This window comes from Vipera berus (assembly GCF_964194415.1).
Source record: "Vipera berus genome assembly, chromosome: 2".
NCBI lineage: Eukaryota > Metazoa > Chordata > Lepidosauria > Squamata > Viperidae > Vipera > Vipera berus.
In genome coordinates, this window is record NC_138203.1 from 217724050 (window position 1) to 217741040 (window position 16991).

Consider the following 16991-nt stretch of genomic DNA (forward strand, 5'->3'; position numbering starts at 1 on the left):
GTGTGCAAATGCAACACTTGAAAACGGAGCAAATCACTGCGTTTTCAATCACCCCATTTAGTCACAGAAGTTATCTCCCCATCTCCCCAAGGTCTCCGTTCGGATAAAAAGTGTTTGAGCGGCAGTGGATTGAGTTTCTCCACTCCATCCAAAAGAATTGCTGCATTTCCAAGGGTCTCATAGGCACTCAAACACCTTTTATCTGAATGGAGACCTTGGGGAGATGGTGAACTTCATCTGTGAGGAAATGGGGTGGTTGAAAATGCAGCAGATCACACGCTCCTCATCTCCCCAAGATCTCCGGATAAAAAGTGTTCTGGTGATTGTGGAAAGGAGTTGAGGGAAAGCAGGAGACAGGCACAGAGTTTGCTCTGAAAATGAAATTTTCTGGGGTCCGTGATCTCATGAGAGTTCAGATACCCATTCTCTGCAAAAGAGGATGGGTGCCTGAACTCACACGATATTGTGGCATCCAGGATCTTCCATTGACTCTCCTCTCCCTCAAAGGCAGAAATCGCAGCAGAGAGGAGACAGATCTTCTCAAAGTGAGTCCGTGCAGCAGTAAAGTAGGGGGAAGCAGTTGTGCAGTCATTTGTAAGAGTGAACGACTGCAGTGGTGCTGCAACATACGTAATTTTGGGATTTTCTCGTAAACACTAGGGGGTGCTTAACACGTAATTTTGAACGAGCATTAAGTGAACGCTTGTACCTCCGAGATTACCTGTATATCAGGGCATTTGAATATGTTTTCTAGGACCTTAATGACTGGTCTTATATGCTACTCTGCAGTATATTTTTTGACTGCTTATACTGTTGATGGTTGATCCCCAAAGGCAAACTACCACTTCAGTAACTTCATTGTCAGTTCTAAGGCTGGCTGTTTTGTCTGTTGATATACATGTTAAAAGGAAATCAGTGGCTCTGATAGCCCCGAGCACACTCAGGTCTGTAAGCTGCAAGTACATTTCACAAACAACCAGTGAATTATCTTCGCTTACTCTCTTGCACTCTCTTCCTCTCTAATCTATTGTGGGGGGCAGATATGCCAGGCATAGGAGAGACTGTATAATGGGTGTCAAACTCTATTTCATTAGGGCCACATCAGCATTGTGGTTGCCCTCGGGGGGTGGTGGGGTGGTCATAGCTGTGGGTGGTGCCTATGGGGGCTGGGTGGGATTGGGATACAGGGGTCTCTGGCGGGTGGAGTGGTAGGCAGGAAGTTCGTCCTGTGGGGTGAGGCAAGGCAAAGTGAGGCAGGGGGTAGGTGCCGGCACCATGGGGTGAGGCAAGGTGAGGTAGGGGACGAGGCGGCTGCTGCCAGACACCATTGGGCCCCGTGCACAGAGGGCAGTGAGTGCATGGGGGCCGACAGTGTCCGTCAACAGTCACAGCCTGCCGGCCACTTGGCTGGCGCACTCGGGGGCTCCACAGCCCGTAGCAGTAGCAGGCACAGTGGCAGCACCAGCAGCAGGTGGAGTGGGAGACACGTGATGCGTACCACCGGATGCGCCTACTCTGTTTTGTCTGTGGCTTGCGGTTGGAGAGTAGGTCACCTCTGGTCATGTCCTTGACCCCCTTGTGGGCCTTGCTCTTGACCCGCATGTGGAACGTGTTCCCCTCACACACTTGACACACCTTGGCCCTGCTGTGGGCTGCCACCAGGGCCACCGGCTGCTCACTCGGAGCAGCAGGCCCGCCCAGCACAGAGGAGGCGAAGCAGCTGGCTAGGAACCTTGAGTAGAGGTGGTAGATCATGCCCAGGTCCAGCAGGCAAAAGATGGCCACCCCGAGCAGGGAAAGCCGGATCCCCATCTGCACCATGGCCACCCAGGCCCAGCCAGGATCACGCCTCATTCCCTCATCTCTGCTGGGCCTGGGCGGCCTTGGCTGGGCGGGGCAGTGAGTGCCGATCTCACGCCATTTCCAGGGCGGCCCTGCGGGCCAAAGGTGGATCAATTGCAGGCTGAATCTGGCCTGTAGGCCTTATGTTTGACATGTCTGCTGTATAAAGAGATCATTTGGGTTTTTCCTTTTTTTATGTATAATTTAAAAATATTTATCTGATAATCTATTTAGTTTCTGAAATCACAAAAAAGAAAAAATGTTCAGTTTTTACGCCATTAATAACTTTTTCATGATACATCTTTGTCCAGGTTACCATCACTTTGTCATATTCAGTAATGAAAATAATTGTTTGAACTAATTGTCAAGTTCAGAAAAAAAATCCTCCATGCTGTTTCAGATTCTTTCTTTCCTTGACTTGCCAATAGAGACCGGAGGGAAAGGATGGAATGTGGGTTGTATCTGCAGCTGTAGAGATAGTTTTGGAAACTGAAGATTCTTTCTCATAATAATTGTCTGATGCTTAATTGGGTAATGTGACCTGCACTGTCAGGGGAGGAAGGGAGTTGGTATACTTTGAATATACTGCTTTTGTGCCAATTTAATCAGAGCAGACTTGGAGTTCATTACTGCATTTCCTAATAAAGCCTGACATTAGAGAGTGCAATGTCTCAAGTGTGTTTGCATTGTTGGGATTATCAACCAGAGTTGTGGCACTAATATTCAAGGGTGAACAGTATTAGGCTACCTCCTTCTGCAGGGAGGTAGGATCTATTAGATTGGTCTGCCTCTGGCAACTGATGGTCCCATTGATGTTCCAAAGGGAACTAGTAAATTTATCTGAGGTCTGTTGCATAGTCTGGCTGAGGTCCTGGCTGCTGCCTGGTATAGGTGGAAGCCATGGATAGTATTGTGCCTGGGTGGCCAATCGTGGCACAGCCCTCCCAGCACTCCCCATGATTCATGGAAGAGTTGAGGGAGCTGAAACAAGTCAAGAGATGTCTAAAGCAGTCAAAAGATGGAATCAAAAAATCACAAATTATAATTACTATTAAGGCTAATTCATGGTAATGAGAGCGGTGAAACATCAATATTCCTCTGCTTTTATTGCATCTGCAGAGAACCACCTGGTGGCCCTGTTTAGGATTACTCAGACCCTCCTGAGGGTCTCGGAGGTTTACCTTCAGGATTGTGCTGAGGAATTTTCGTTCTACCTCATAGGTGAAATTGCTCAGATCTTTCTCAGTTGGATAAAAAGCATTGATGTGTGCAGAAATGCCTGGGGAGTGGACTTACCCTGTTATTTGGGAACAGTTTCACCCTTTCAACCTGAAGAAGCGGGCAGAATCTTTGGGTCTGTAATCTCAACCGTCTGTGAATTAGATCCATGGCCTTCCTGGTTAGTCAAGGCCACTTGGGAGGCGACATATGGGTGGGTCCTTGCGATGGTTAACTCAACCTTTAGGGAGGAGGTTCTTCCTAGCACCATTTAAAAAGATGCTAGTGCACCATCTGCTCAAGAAGCTGTCGGTGAACTCCACTGTTCTGGACAATTTTTCATTCTGTCCAGGGAAGGTGGTTACGAAAGTAGTTGTGTTGCAGTTACAGATGAACCTGGATGAAACAGATTATCTTGACCCCTTCCAGTCAGATTTCAGGCCTGGATATGGGACAGAAACAGCATTAGTCATTCTTTTGGATGACATCTGGTGGTAACAGCATGGAGTTGGTGCATCTATTCTGGCTATCCTTTCAATATGGCTCTAGGAGCTGTGGTGGAGAAGTGGTTAGAATGCAGTACTGCAGGCTACTTCTGCTGATTGCCAGCTGCCAGCAGTTCGGCATTTTGATTCCCACTGGCTCAAGGTTGACTCAGCCTTTCATCTTTCCGAGGTGGGTAAAATAAGGACCCAGAATGTTAGGGGCAATATGCTGACTCTGTAAACTGCTTAGAGAGGGCTGTAAAGCATTGTGAAGCACTATATATAGGTCTAAGTGCTATTGCTATTGCTAATACCACCAAGTATAGTATCCTTTTGGATCAGCTTCAGGAGTTGTCGATGAGGGGGACATGGTTCTGTGCTGATTCATTTCCTTTTTTCAATGTCAATCCCAATTGGTGCTGTTAGGGAGCAAGAGGACCAGCCCATTCCCCTGTTTTGTGGGTTCACCACAGGACTTGGTGCTCTCTGCTTTTTTAACATCTACATGAAGCTGGGCAAGACTATCTGTCACCAGGGGTTGGGGTATCATAAGTACTGTGTTTCCCCGAAAATAAGACCCGGTCTTATATTTTTTTTGCCTCTAAAAGAGGAACTAGGTCTTATTTTCAGGGAATGTTTTACCTGCTTACTTCAGGACCCCTGCAGCCAGGCCTCCCATGCCTCGACACGTGTTGTGCCGCTGTCCAACTTCGGCCATTTGCGGCAGGATGGCACATTGTACCGGTATTGCCACTCATGGCAGAATGCCATGTGGCGCATTGCATCACCACTGCTTGCACACACCATGGCACAACACAGAAGGATGCATTGGGCCACCCGTTGCATTGTGCCAGTGCCGCCACTCACGGCAGGACACCACGTGGCGCATGATACTTGTGCCATTGCTTGTGTGTGCCATGTCACAATGCACCACGTGGCATCCTGCTGCGAGCGGTGGCACCGGCACAACGCACCATGTGGCATCCTACTGTAAGTGGTGGCACTAATGCAATGCATCACATGGCATCCTGCCGCGAGTAGCAGCACTGGTGTGATGCATCACACTGCGTAACGTGCCATGTGGCCTCCTGCAAGTGGCTACTAGCAACCAGAAGATGTGGGCCAGCGGCCATGCAGGCTCCTGCTAGATGGGGCTATTGGTGCCGCTGCCGCGAGGCAAGCCAAATATTGAGGTGTGAGGTCCCGAGGTAAACAGGTACGGCACGCTTGAGACAGCTTCACCCCACCCATCCCCACCCTAGCTTGATTTTTATGCTCACCTCCTACAACCAGACCATGGGACAGAGTGGGCGGGGTCTTAACTAGGGCTTAGTTTTTGGTTAGGGCTTATATTAGGCGTACACGTAAAAAGCTAGGGCTTATTTTCGGTATAGGTCTTATTTTTGGGGAAACACGGTATGCAGATGATATCCAATTGTACATCTCCATTTCTGGTGAACTAAATGATGCTGTGGTTGCCTATCACTTCAATCCTGGTAAGATAGAGGGGCTGTGAGTGATCTCTTGCATATCTGGCATTTATCATTTTTGGTCCTGTATGGAGTGCACTGCCCCAGAGAGATCCAGTGCATAATCTGGGGGTTCTCCTGGACTCACAAATCCTGCTTGATGAGCAGGTGGCAGTTGTGGCTAGGAGAGCCTTTGCTTAACTTCGTGTTGAGTACCAGTTATGCCCCTTCTTGGATTAAGGTTGTCTTCTTTCAGTCACTCATGCCATAGTCTCGTCCTGTACTATCCACTGTAATGATTTCTACATGGGGCTACCCTTGAAGAGTATCCGGAATCTGCAGCTTGTACAGAAGGTGGCAGCACAAGCAGTTTTGGGCACCTTAAGACTGTGAATGTAACACCTCTGCTGGATGAGCTGCATTGGGTACCAGTTTGCTTCTGGCTCCAATTCAGGGTGTTGGTTATCACCTTTAAAGCCCATGGGACCTGGTTATATGATTTTATGGTTTATTTGTAAACTGCCCAAAGTAATGCAAGTGAGATGATTGGTATAGAAATTAGGTAGGTAAGTAGGTAGATGGATGGATGGATAGATAGATACCGTATTTTCCGGCGTATAAGACGACTGGGTGTATAAGATGACCCCCCAACTTTTGAGATGATTTTCAAGATTTTTCGTCTTATACGCCAGAAAATCAAGCCCGGGATGGCACACCCTCCCCTCTCACTGTGGAGGAAGCAGGGCAGGCTGGCGTCTGGTGGGAGCCGGCGGCAGTCCTGCGCACGGGCGCGCTCCCTGGCTCCTAAGGAGTCCTCGGGGAGCCATGGCAGGCGCCTCACGCTCTTCCCTCTTGAAGCAGCATCGGCGGAGCTGTCCGGCGTCGGGCGGGAGCCAGCAGGGCAGTCCTGCGCACGCGCGCGCTCCCCGACTGTTAAGGAGCACTCCTTAGCAGCCGGGGAGTGCGCGCGTGTGCAGGACTGCCCTGCCGGCTCCTGCCCGACGCCGGACGGCTCTGCCGATGCTGCTTCAAGAGGGAAGAGTGTGAGGCGCCTGCCATGGCTCCCCGAGGACTCCTTAGGAGCCGGGGAGCGCGCGCGTGTGCAGGACTGCCCTGCCGGCTCCCGCCAGACGCCAGCCTGCCCTGCTTCCTCCATAGTGAGAGGGGAGGGTGTGCCTTCCTGGGCTCGCTGACTTGCAGCCAAGCCGGAGCCGAAAGGGGCTTTTCCTTCCACCCACCCTTTGGAATAGACGCAAGAGCTCCCGGGGTCTGCCGTTTGCAAGGGGGAGGGGAAGGGGCTGAGAGGCTCTTGGGGGTGGGAAGAGAGAGTCACGTTGGAGGGGGGACTGGACTAAGGAGGCTTGAAGTTGCTTTGCAAGAACGGGGGCGCTCGATTGATTTATGTATTATTTTCCGGCGTATAAGACGACTGGGCGTATAAGACGATCCCCCAACTTTTGAGATGATTTTCATGGGTTAAAAAGTCGTCTTATACGCCGGAAAATACGGTAGATAAAATATAATTCATATATTTTTGCCTAAAAGGTAAAGGTAAAGGTTCCCCCGCACATGCGTGCTAGTCGTTTCCGACTCTAGGGGCCGGTGCTCATTTCCGTTTCATAGCCGAAGAGCCAGCGCTTGTCCGAGGACGTCTCCGTGGTCATGTGGCCGGCATGACTAGCACGGAACGCTGTTACCTTCCCACCGTAGTGGTCCCTATTTTTCTACTTGCATTTTTACGTGCTTTCGAACTGCTAGGTGGGCAGAAGCTGGGACGAGTAACAGGCGCTCACTCTGCTACGCGGCACTCGGGATTCGACCCGCCAAACTGCCGACCTTCCGATCGACAAGTTCAGCATCCTAACCCACAGCCACCGCGTCCCTTGTATTTTTGCCTAATATATTTTAAATTCAGTTCTGATGCAATATTTTGTTTTCCCTTTCTTTAGTTACATATTTTCTCTGCACTGAGAGAACGCTCTTAGCTCTTCTGACTAAAAGTATGATCACTGAAAACATATTTAATTGTGAAGATGTTGATAGGAATCTGTCTAATGGGTTCAAAGAAAACAGTTAATTTTCTGAAAATCATTATAGTCTCTTTAAGGAGGATGGCGTATGAACAAATACAAAGAAACACATATGAAGCTTTTTCCTCAATGTTTGAATTCTAAAATATGGGAGAAGGATAAATTTTATGAAAAGTAAAATGTTCTTAACGTGATTTAATCATATATGTTTTCATATTTTGAGTTTAGGTTACTATAGAAAAATGACTAAGAGGTTTATTCTACATAAAAAAATTGCTGTAGAGAATACAGCAATGGCTACAACCCAAGTATCATATGGTGAGGCTATGTCAAAGAAGAGGTGCTTTGCAATATGCCAGAATAGATACAATGCACCTCTTTTTGAAGCTGTATCTCAGTTATTTCCATGCACATTAGTCTTCCCTTGTCCCTCCATTTTATATGCAAGTGGCATTAGAGGAATTTTAGAAGGAGTCTGACAGATGCAATGAGCAGAAAGTACCTCTTCAGAAATTAAAATTATTTGGGGGAGAAGGAGCTTTGACAGATTCTGTAATGGCTCTTGGGATCCCAATTGCTAGGTCATTAGCTACATGCCCTTTTATGAATTTGAAAGTCAAAAGGCTGGCAATGTCCAGATAATCATAAGCAGCCGCTATCTTTGCAGAGCTAGATTTTTATTTTAGTTTCTTAATACTGGCTTGCAAAATGAATTAGTATCCTGGATTCTAATAGCACTCTTGACATATCATATGTAGTGAGAAAAGCCAAATGGGAATGAAAGGGCAGTAGTGAAAAGCAGATGTAGAACTTCTATGAAAAATATCTGTACAGATACAAGATGCAAAATAAAGGGGAGGAATTGCAGTGCTTTGGGAAAGAGACTGGTCCTCCTGTATTCCCTTCTGATTCTTTAAATTATTTTAAATTTCTATTTTATTTATAATTAAATTTATATGCTGTCCATCTCGCTGTTCAGAGTGGCTCACTCACTGAACACTACAAAAAAGAAAGTGCCTAGCATATAGTTTGCCCTTTGACATTAATACATTGCAGTGAAGTATGAAGACTAATGCTTGGCAATTTAGAGGAGATTAGCCTACTGTCTAGTACACAGGTCTGCAACCCGCGGCTCCGGAGCCGCATGTAGCTCTTTCAGCCATCTCCTGCGGCTCCCAGTCCTCTGCCATGTGCAGTCCAAAAAAAAAAAGTGGGACTAAAAAAGTTCAACCAATCAATTCAAATATGCAGGGTAGGTGCATATCTTGCCTTGGCTCCACTCTTCAGTCAAACCCTGTTCTGCGCATGCACACACATTTTTTGCGGCTCCCAGTTTTTCCTTTTGTGAGGGAACCGGTTGCGAGTGGCTCTTTCACTGTTTCAGGTTGCTGACCTGACCTGGTCTAGTAATTATTTTTGCCATTTGATGAAATATGTATATGAATATTATCCTTACCAAAATGTTTACTTGAAAATAAAAAGCAAAGCACAGTTTCTGAAATACCTTTCAAAAATCTCTGGAGACAATTTTGGAAATGAGGAAAAAGAATCAAGAAAAACCAAGAAAAAAATCTGTTTGCTTAGGTTAGTGGTAGAAGAAAGCAATATAAAAATATAACTTAAAAATGTTAATTTTAACTAGCATGCTCAATTGTTAAACTGCTGAAATAAGTATTTAACTGTTTCTGATCTAAAACTAGTAAATGATTTTCAAAATATAAAAAAATGTATTTTACTTTGGGACTTCTCACTATGGTGAGAAACTGATGGGTGATTAATGGAATTGATGGCTGCTTAAAATGTGAGATCCATGAGCAATACAGCATCGATTACACAGCTAGTTCTTTTAAACAAAGAAAAGCTTGGTGCTGGTGACTGCCATCTGGTAAGTAGTAACTATGATTGTTAATACAAACTAACTTAAAATAAACTAATATACAGAATGGCTATATTATCCCTAATATTTTTTGTGTTTCAGGAGATCGGCTGTTTCAAGGTTGGAAACCACCTCTCATATAGGAAAACATGAAGATCAAAAAGCCAAGAAACTAAATTGGCACATCACAGTTTAAATATGTATAAAGAGAACTTGGAAATTGAATACATGAAGATATGATAACTAGCAACATTAATCTTGGTAGATTAACGATGTATGATATGCGTTGATCTTATTTCAATAAAAATCTGTTTACAAAGAAGTGCTCCTACTTTTTATTGAGTTGGAATAGCTGGATAATAAAATTGGCTGTTACATTTGATTTATTTTTTAAAATTTACATTAGTTATTTAAAGGCAGTATTCTTGCTCACATCATGAAGATGGAATTTACAGTTTTAACTGAGAAATGTTGATCCATGGTGGCGCAGTGGTTAGAATGGAGTACTGCAGGCTAACTTACTGCTCACTCCAGGAGTTTGATTCTGAGCTGCTCAAGGTTGACTGAGCCTTCCATCCTTTCAAGGTCAGTAAAATGAGGACCCAGATTGTTGGGGGCGACAGGCTGACTGTATAAACTGCTTGGAAAGGGCTGTAAAGCACTGTGAAGTGGTATATAAGTCCTATCACAAAGAAATTACTTCTGTTAGGTTTCATTATAGCTCTTATATAGCAGAAAGTGTGTAAAGATAACCATCGTGGAAGTTTTTATTTCTTAAAAAGACTCACAATTTACTCTATTTTGTGAAAAGAAAAAAAATATCTTAGGTATTGTATTGAGGCTGTATTGGCATATTTTATTTGATTTCTGGTGGATTATGCTCTGGGTAAGAAATATGTTCTTATTTTAAGGCTGAGAACCACACTGAGTGGTGTGCCTATCCCATATTCAAACAATAAAAACAAATGGAAAATAAAATTAATTATATTTAGGTAATTATTCATGTATGTAACAGTTCTTTCTACTGCATTTGAAATTAGAAGTTGAGCAACTTTTGGAGGTCACATTCATTACTTTGTGGAGATAGATACATGTTTCCTTGTAGCCTCAGGATACGAACTCTTGCTTCAGGAGACTTCCTCTGTTTGTTCCTTTTTCTGTTAAGTAGAACATTAGCCTTCAACAAGCACACTAGACTAAATTACTGTGGATGCCCAATAAATGTTTTCTGTGAAATAAAGTGTATAATTAATCTAAACTGGTGGCAGTGAGAAAAATTAATGAAGAAATCTGAAAAGTTTACTGGGTTTGAATAAAAGACTCCATACAGAAGAAATATTCATTCAATAACCTCAGTGGGATATAAAATCTAATTACTTAATCACATGAGCCTGGGATCATGATAGAAATAACCAATTAAGCAGTGCCCAAGGACTTGACAGCAAACAGTTACTCTCAGATATACTGGGAGAAATGACTTAACAAGTTGAAGTGGGCAGTGTATTTAACTCCTTTCTGATATACCGGTAGGAAGTCAAAGATAGTCCCAAAGATGCTTTTTCCAGAGGCAAGTTGCCTCTTGAAAAAGCACCTTTAGGACAACCATGACCTGGATGACAGAATCTCCATGGACATAAATCAAAGATAGTTTTGAATTTGGCTATAAGTATTTTTTTAGTCAGAATATCTATTTGGGTGGAATTACAAGGATGGCTAGTAGCTGTCAAGATGCTGGACTACGACTCCTTTTTTGATATTGGCCATGGTGGCTGGAGCTGATTTTAGAGTTTTAGTAGTGTATTAATGACTATGTCCATACTCTGGTTTAATAAAATAATCATCAATAAATTAATGCATTTAAACCTTAGAATCATTTTAGTAGTTCTTGTGGAGTAATAGGAAGGTAGAGTCTAAAAGAAATCTTGCAAGTTCGAACATTAAACACCTCATGCAAAATTTGAACTTGAAAACTCCAGAATAACATTTCTGGTAGGCTAAGTTTTAGTTTCCTGACAGTTTTCTTTTTCACCCACACCCAGACACCCCACCCCCTCTAACTCCCTCTCTAATCCTTGGTTAATTTTAAGCATACTTGTTAGAAAGTTATTTTTAATGTTGATCAAAATTTGCTTCTCAAATATATTTAATTTTGCAGACTTCAGGAGTTGAGTACAATATTTGATATGACATTCCTATTTCATTTTTATTTATTAATTTCTTCTTTGAAATATCTGTGCTTGATCTGTATCTATATATATATCTGTATATACAAATACCAGATCTCTGGAAGCAGAGCCCCAGATGGGAAATTAGTTTTGGTTGATAGTCAGACTGCCTAAATTCTCATTACTTCCAGTTACATTTCTTGGGACAAAATGTAAACTGGTAATATAGTAGTACCATATTACCAGAAATACCCACTATTTTTTTTGTCCCAAATGAACAATTATTGAAACATGAATGGCTAATATAGTACTTTTTAATTCCAAGGACCACTTTTTAAAAATCAGTATTTTTCTCTGCACGAGCCTATGGGAGCATGATTGATGATACATAATATTACTAAGTGATTTTTGGCTTGGTTTCTTAGTCTTGGGGAGAGAGTCAAGAGTTTTGAAAAGTGAAAGCTTAATATATTTGGACCTGCAAGGAGAAGAGTTGCTATCTTAAATTAACATAGTATGCATTATTTTACAGAATAAATTATATTCTAGACATGTTTTATGCTATCATTGTCTAGCAAGGGATATTATTGGGGGACATGGTCATAGTACTTCCTAAAAGAACAGAAATGTTTGTGGAATACATTCAAATCTTTTAATGGAATATATCTGTGTATATTAAGTAATAACTGGGGTTTAAAAACACATTTCCCAAAAAAAGTGTGATTTTCCCTAGCTTGAATATTTTCCTTCTCTTCATCCCCCATGTTTCTGCCAAAGCTCCTGCTTTAATACTCCTCCTTGGGTTTACATTGGAAAAGGGAAGGATTATGCCAACGTTGAAATATGTTTATTAGTATATCTGTATACATCTGAAGTGAGTAAAATTAATATTGCTTGTTTGTGGCTACTGTTTTCTTATTATAGCATCAATGGATATTTTCACATCTATTTTGCTTTTGGAATTTTGAACTAAAAATATTTTGTTATACTATTCCAGTTTTTTTTCATTGGTTGAGTATTAACCAAGTTCAAATCTCCTTTTTGAAATCAGCTAAGGTTGGATACGTCCTACCGCTCACCTGGGTGCCACCTCTTTATTTTCATCTAAAATGAGCTTTCTAGAGAATCAGACTTTCCTATCTCTGCCAGATAATGAAAGGGCTGTTGGTTTCTGGGTGAATACATTTGAAAACATTTCCATTAACTTATTATAGGTCTGATTTTTCATTGTGGTGATAGCTCAGAGTTCTAGCAAATTTTGTTTCACAGGAAATCATTGGTTTACAGTACTTTTACTTTCCCCCCTTTTCTTTTATGGATTATAGTGGACAATTTTAATTTTGTTAACCTAGTTCATATAGCCTTGGAAATCTTGTGTAAGTTATTGACCTTAATTTTTTTTTCTTTTGTGTAAGCTTAATAAAGAAAAAGTGAAAACAATTGTAAACTGGAAAATAAATAATTTAGTTTTGCTTTTACTAGAATAATAATGTTTTATTACAGATGTGAGTTAAGGTTATGATGATGTTATTGAAGAGCACATTTTAGACTTGAGTAGGGAAGCCAAATATCAGATACTGACATAACTTACACACATCAAAGTCTTATGAAAATACTTACACAAACAACTTAATACCTCACTATATTAGCAGATGAATTTACAATAAGGTACTAATAATCCAGCCTCATACTGTGAAACACATTGCCTGCTATGCAAACATTTATTGCAATGTTATTTCAGTGAAATCAAATCTAGGCAGATATACATTAATGATTTAAGATGAGAGTATGAAATAATCCTTGTCATTAATTTTGCTTTATTTTAGCTTAATCTGCATACATCTAAAATTTAACCTGATTTCCAGTTTCCTAATAGTTTCCGACATGTTAGTAAGTTTTTCATGTATTTTTTACTCTAAAAGACAATTTGTTCCTTGACCTTTTTTACAGAGAAAGGGCCTGGGTTTTTGCCCTACAGATTCGTAGCAATCCAAGGCATATGTGCTTAGAATGCAACAGTCCCTTTCTTTGGTATTTTCATTGATTACCAGTATTTCAGATATTTGTCAGATAGATGACACTATTCCTAGTAAGTCCCTCTTTATTTCTTCTGCTTTGCTTAAAAAAACACTAATAATTTTCTCTGTCTGATTTCAACAGGGACATCTTATGATTGGTGGTAAACAAGTCACACTTGAATATAGTCCATACCCTGAGTTTTGGTATTGCAAGCGTGTAAGTATGTAGAAGAACAACTTTATGAAAAGTTACTTGTAGAGCAGTCATGCCCAACCTTTCCAGCTTGGCAGACCAGCCCGGGGGGTGGGGGAGAGGGAATGGTTCCATGTGAATGGCAGGTGTGTGCATGAGCAAGCACAATTCCATTTGTGTGAGCTGTGGGTGCGTGCACCCGCCCCTTTCACAAATGGAGCTTTGCAAGCAAGTGCGCCTGTTGCGCAAATGGAGCTCTGCGTGTGCACAAGCTTGCGTGCCGCTTGTGCGGCCTGGTTCTAAACAGGCTACGGCTTGGTAGTGGGCCATGGCCTGGGGATTGGGAACCTCTTGTAGAGAGTTTGAAAGAAATAGCTTAATGAAAATATTTCTAATTGACTTGCTGATTCCTCAAGCGGACTCTCATAGCACTAAGATTTCTTGAGGGATGCACACAGCTTACCTTTGTGGATAAAATAAATCATAGTCAACTCTCTTTCCATCTGAAACCATTGGTGATATGGATTTGTATGTCCCCTGCACTTGCTGCTATATTTTGCCCTCTGTATTTCCACATGGAAGATCCATTGTATACATGGAAATCGGTTTGTATATTAATTAGCTTAATTTTGTTTTGCTTTATTTATGAGATTTACCCCAACCTCAGTCCAGAGGGAGTCTTGCCTATTTAACATTAGATAGAGCTCACTGAATTTTATTCAGTTAAAGATTTGAATGTAGATTCTTCCCAAACCAATATCTTGGAGTCACATGTGTCCCATTGGTAGAAGAGAGGTATGTTCATAAAGTAGAGTCTACCTGAATAGAGAATTCTTCTGAATCTCGGGTTGCATTTCAGATGTATTTATGCGAATTGAAAATCTATGTCTTTGTCGTCCTCCTTTCTTTTCCATTATTTAGAAACATTGATTTGAAGTCATAGCATGCTACTGCTAAGCTTGTAAGCCGCCCTGAGTCTTCGGAGAAGGGCGGGATATAAATGGAATTAAAATAAAAATAAAAACAAATACTTTCAGTTTATTACCTTGCAGATGTAGATGGGTGGCTCGCATGCATGGTGTTATTAACACATAGCTGGAGTCTTAATAAAACACTAAGCTTCCTTATCTTTCTGTTTCTGTTTTTATAAGTTGAGTTGCATAAAGGGACAAAAGGCAAAGTTTATATAATCTTTTTTTTCTTTGCAGTGTAAAGCGCGCACGGTAGGGTTTCGTTCAGAAGGGTATCGTTCCTCTTGTTACTTCTGTAAACTCCCAAGAGATGGTGAGCCTACTTTTGTTACAGTCTCATAACAAAATAAATGTGTGAATTTGCAATGAATAAAGATCTTTGGTGTATACACCGATATATTTTCATTCATACTAGATCAAATTCTTTTTTTAATGCAAATCATTAACTTTAAATAGTACAAACATTCACAAAACAAGAGAGTGAATCTTTTCTTATAGCAGAACTCCAGCATCTGAAATAAGTATCTCACTAGCTCTTGAGTTTGGGCTTAGAGCTCCTCTGAGTCCACTTCCTCTTCTCTTCTCCAACTCTCCTCTTACTTCAAATAACCACTAGCTCTACCAGCCAGTCATGTGGCCAGGATTACCATAGTATAAATGGATCTTTGTTAATTTGTTTAGTAGCTTGTTTAATTTACTTAGTAATATTTAGAGGCTTCATAGAGAGCCAGTCTGGTGTAATGGTTAAGACATCAGACTAGAAACGAGGAGACCATAAGTTATTGGGCACAAAGCCAGCTAGGTGACCTTGGGCCAGTCACTTTCTCTCAGCCTTAGGAAGGAAGCAGTGACAAAATACTTCTAAAAAGCCTTGCTAAGAAATGCTGTTCATAGACACATCGGAAGATTTCTGGGACATCTGAGACCATGTAAGAGAGCCAGCATGGAAATACAACCAATGCTATCCCTTTTGAGACTCTAGTGCCAGCTGCCTGCAGCCTCTAGCAGGCTCACTTTTTCTTCTCTCATAGGCTAGATGGCCTGGCACGAGAAGAGCAGAAGTCAATGGTACTAGACTTCCATTACCTCACTGCCCTCCCATGAGAACTGTAGCACAAGAATCATTCTACTGGCTGTACCAGGCAATATCTCTCCCCTGAGGAACTCATGCATTGTCACATGCCAGGAAAGAACTCCAGTGATAACCATAGAATAACAGCCAAGCCATGTCCTTTAGGTTTTGAACCTGATACGCTGGTTATGTACTCTATCATAGGGGGGTGGGGGAAAGCAGGAAATGGTACCAACATGGGCTCTCCTTTCCAGCTGGACAGCCAGTGTTGGAAGAATAAGGAGGAAAAATTGAGAAAGACATCCTTTCTTGGTCCCTCTATTCTTGAGAATTCCTGTTTATAACTATAGAAAATAAGGACCAGGATGACAGTGTCATTACCCAGCTCCTTCCTTCTCTGACATACAGCTCAGATACTTCCCTTCAGGACTAATAAATGAGAAAGATGGGACAGATATCCCTAGATGAGAAAGAGAAATGAATTCACCAGGCATACCAAGAGAGTCTGCAAGATTCTCGGCCTGAAGAACTGCCATTCCTATAGGCCCCACTGTACTTGCCAGCAGCATAAGACTATATGTAATCCAGAGCATCTTGGAGGCAGAGATCTCAGAACAAACCATGCCATCCTCCGTTCCAACCAAAAGAGAATGTTTCCGTATAAAAAAATAAGACAATCGTTCTTGGGCAAAAGGCTAATAAAAATGCCCATAGCTGAATGTGTCTTGTTAAAATACATGCATTTTAAAGACAGCCTGACAGGATTGTAGGTCATGCAAATGAGTCGAACATTGACTAGTACTGAAGGCCAATAACACTTGAGCATACAGTGATCAAACAGGTCTCATGATGTGATGCCAGAGGTTGACTTTTCTATCGTTCCTAAGAAGAACAAAGGTTGATGCATTGTTCTGAAACCCAAGTGGGAAAACTGTCATATTGAAGCTCTGAAAATTATCACTGAATTCCCCTAAAAAAGGAACACACCTGCATCACCACTCACAGAGGAAGTTCCTGAGATTCAAATTGTAGGATGTCCTCTATCAGTACATGCCCTTTCCTTAATTCTGCCATTGACTCCCAGTGTATTCATGAAGGTGACCATAATCAGCCATTTGATTTCCTGGGAAATACACACATGCACTTTCTTGGATGGTTCCCTATTTTATGTCCTCAACTGAGTAGGAGAAAGAAAGATGTTTGGCCATGATACTAATCTGGGTTCCTGATTAATGTAGAGAAGAACAATTTTTAGCTAGTGCACATCTTATAATACTTGGAATCAATTCTGGAGACAGAAAATGGTCTGATCTCATCAAAACAAAGAAAGGCAACCATCTAAAAACTAATTGCATGTATTTTTTGAATCAACCGTCCATATCTCTTGATCCTTGACAGTCTTCAAAGACAAATGATAACTTGGACAAACTCAGTACCTTGAGCAAGATTCCAGATCAGCAGCGCTAGAGGCAATGAAGTGATCCAATCAAAGAAAATTCTCTCAAGGTAATAGCTTTTGAAATGATCTCCAAGAGAAGGGACTTGTTGCTTTCACACCATGTTGAACTTAACTACAGCCAGGCAAGTGTCAGAAATAGAAGCGCTGCATGTAGGAAGACGTTTGGCATCACCCAACCATAAACCATGCACAA

General features: G+C 42.0%; 1 protein-coding gene across 4 annotated transcripts in view; it reads left to right on the forward strand.

Annotated features, from left to right (window-relative positions):
- Positions 1-16991, forward strand: part of RBM6 (RNA binding motif protein 6) — a 100415-nt gene that overhangs the window by 64347 nt on the left and 19077 nt on the right. For all 4 annotated transcript variants that reach the window (XM_081320999.1, XM_081321001.1, XM_081321002.1 and 1 more), the window contains exons 7-8: positions 13246-13320; positions 14505-14580. In XM_081320999.1, the coding sequence (XP_081177125.1) occupies positions 13246-13320; positions 14505-14580 (151 nt within the window). The remainder of the gene's footprint in view (positions 1-13245; positions 13321-14504; positions 14581-16991) is intronic.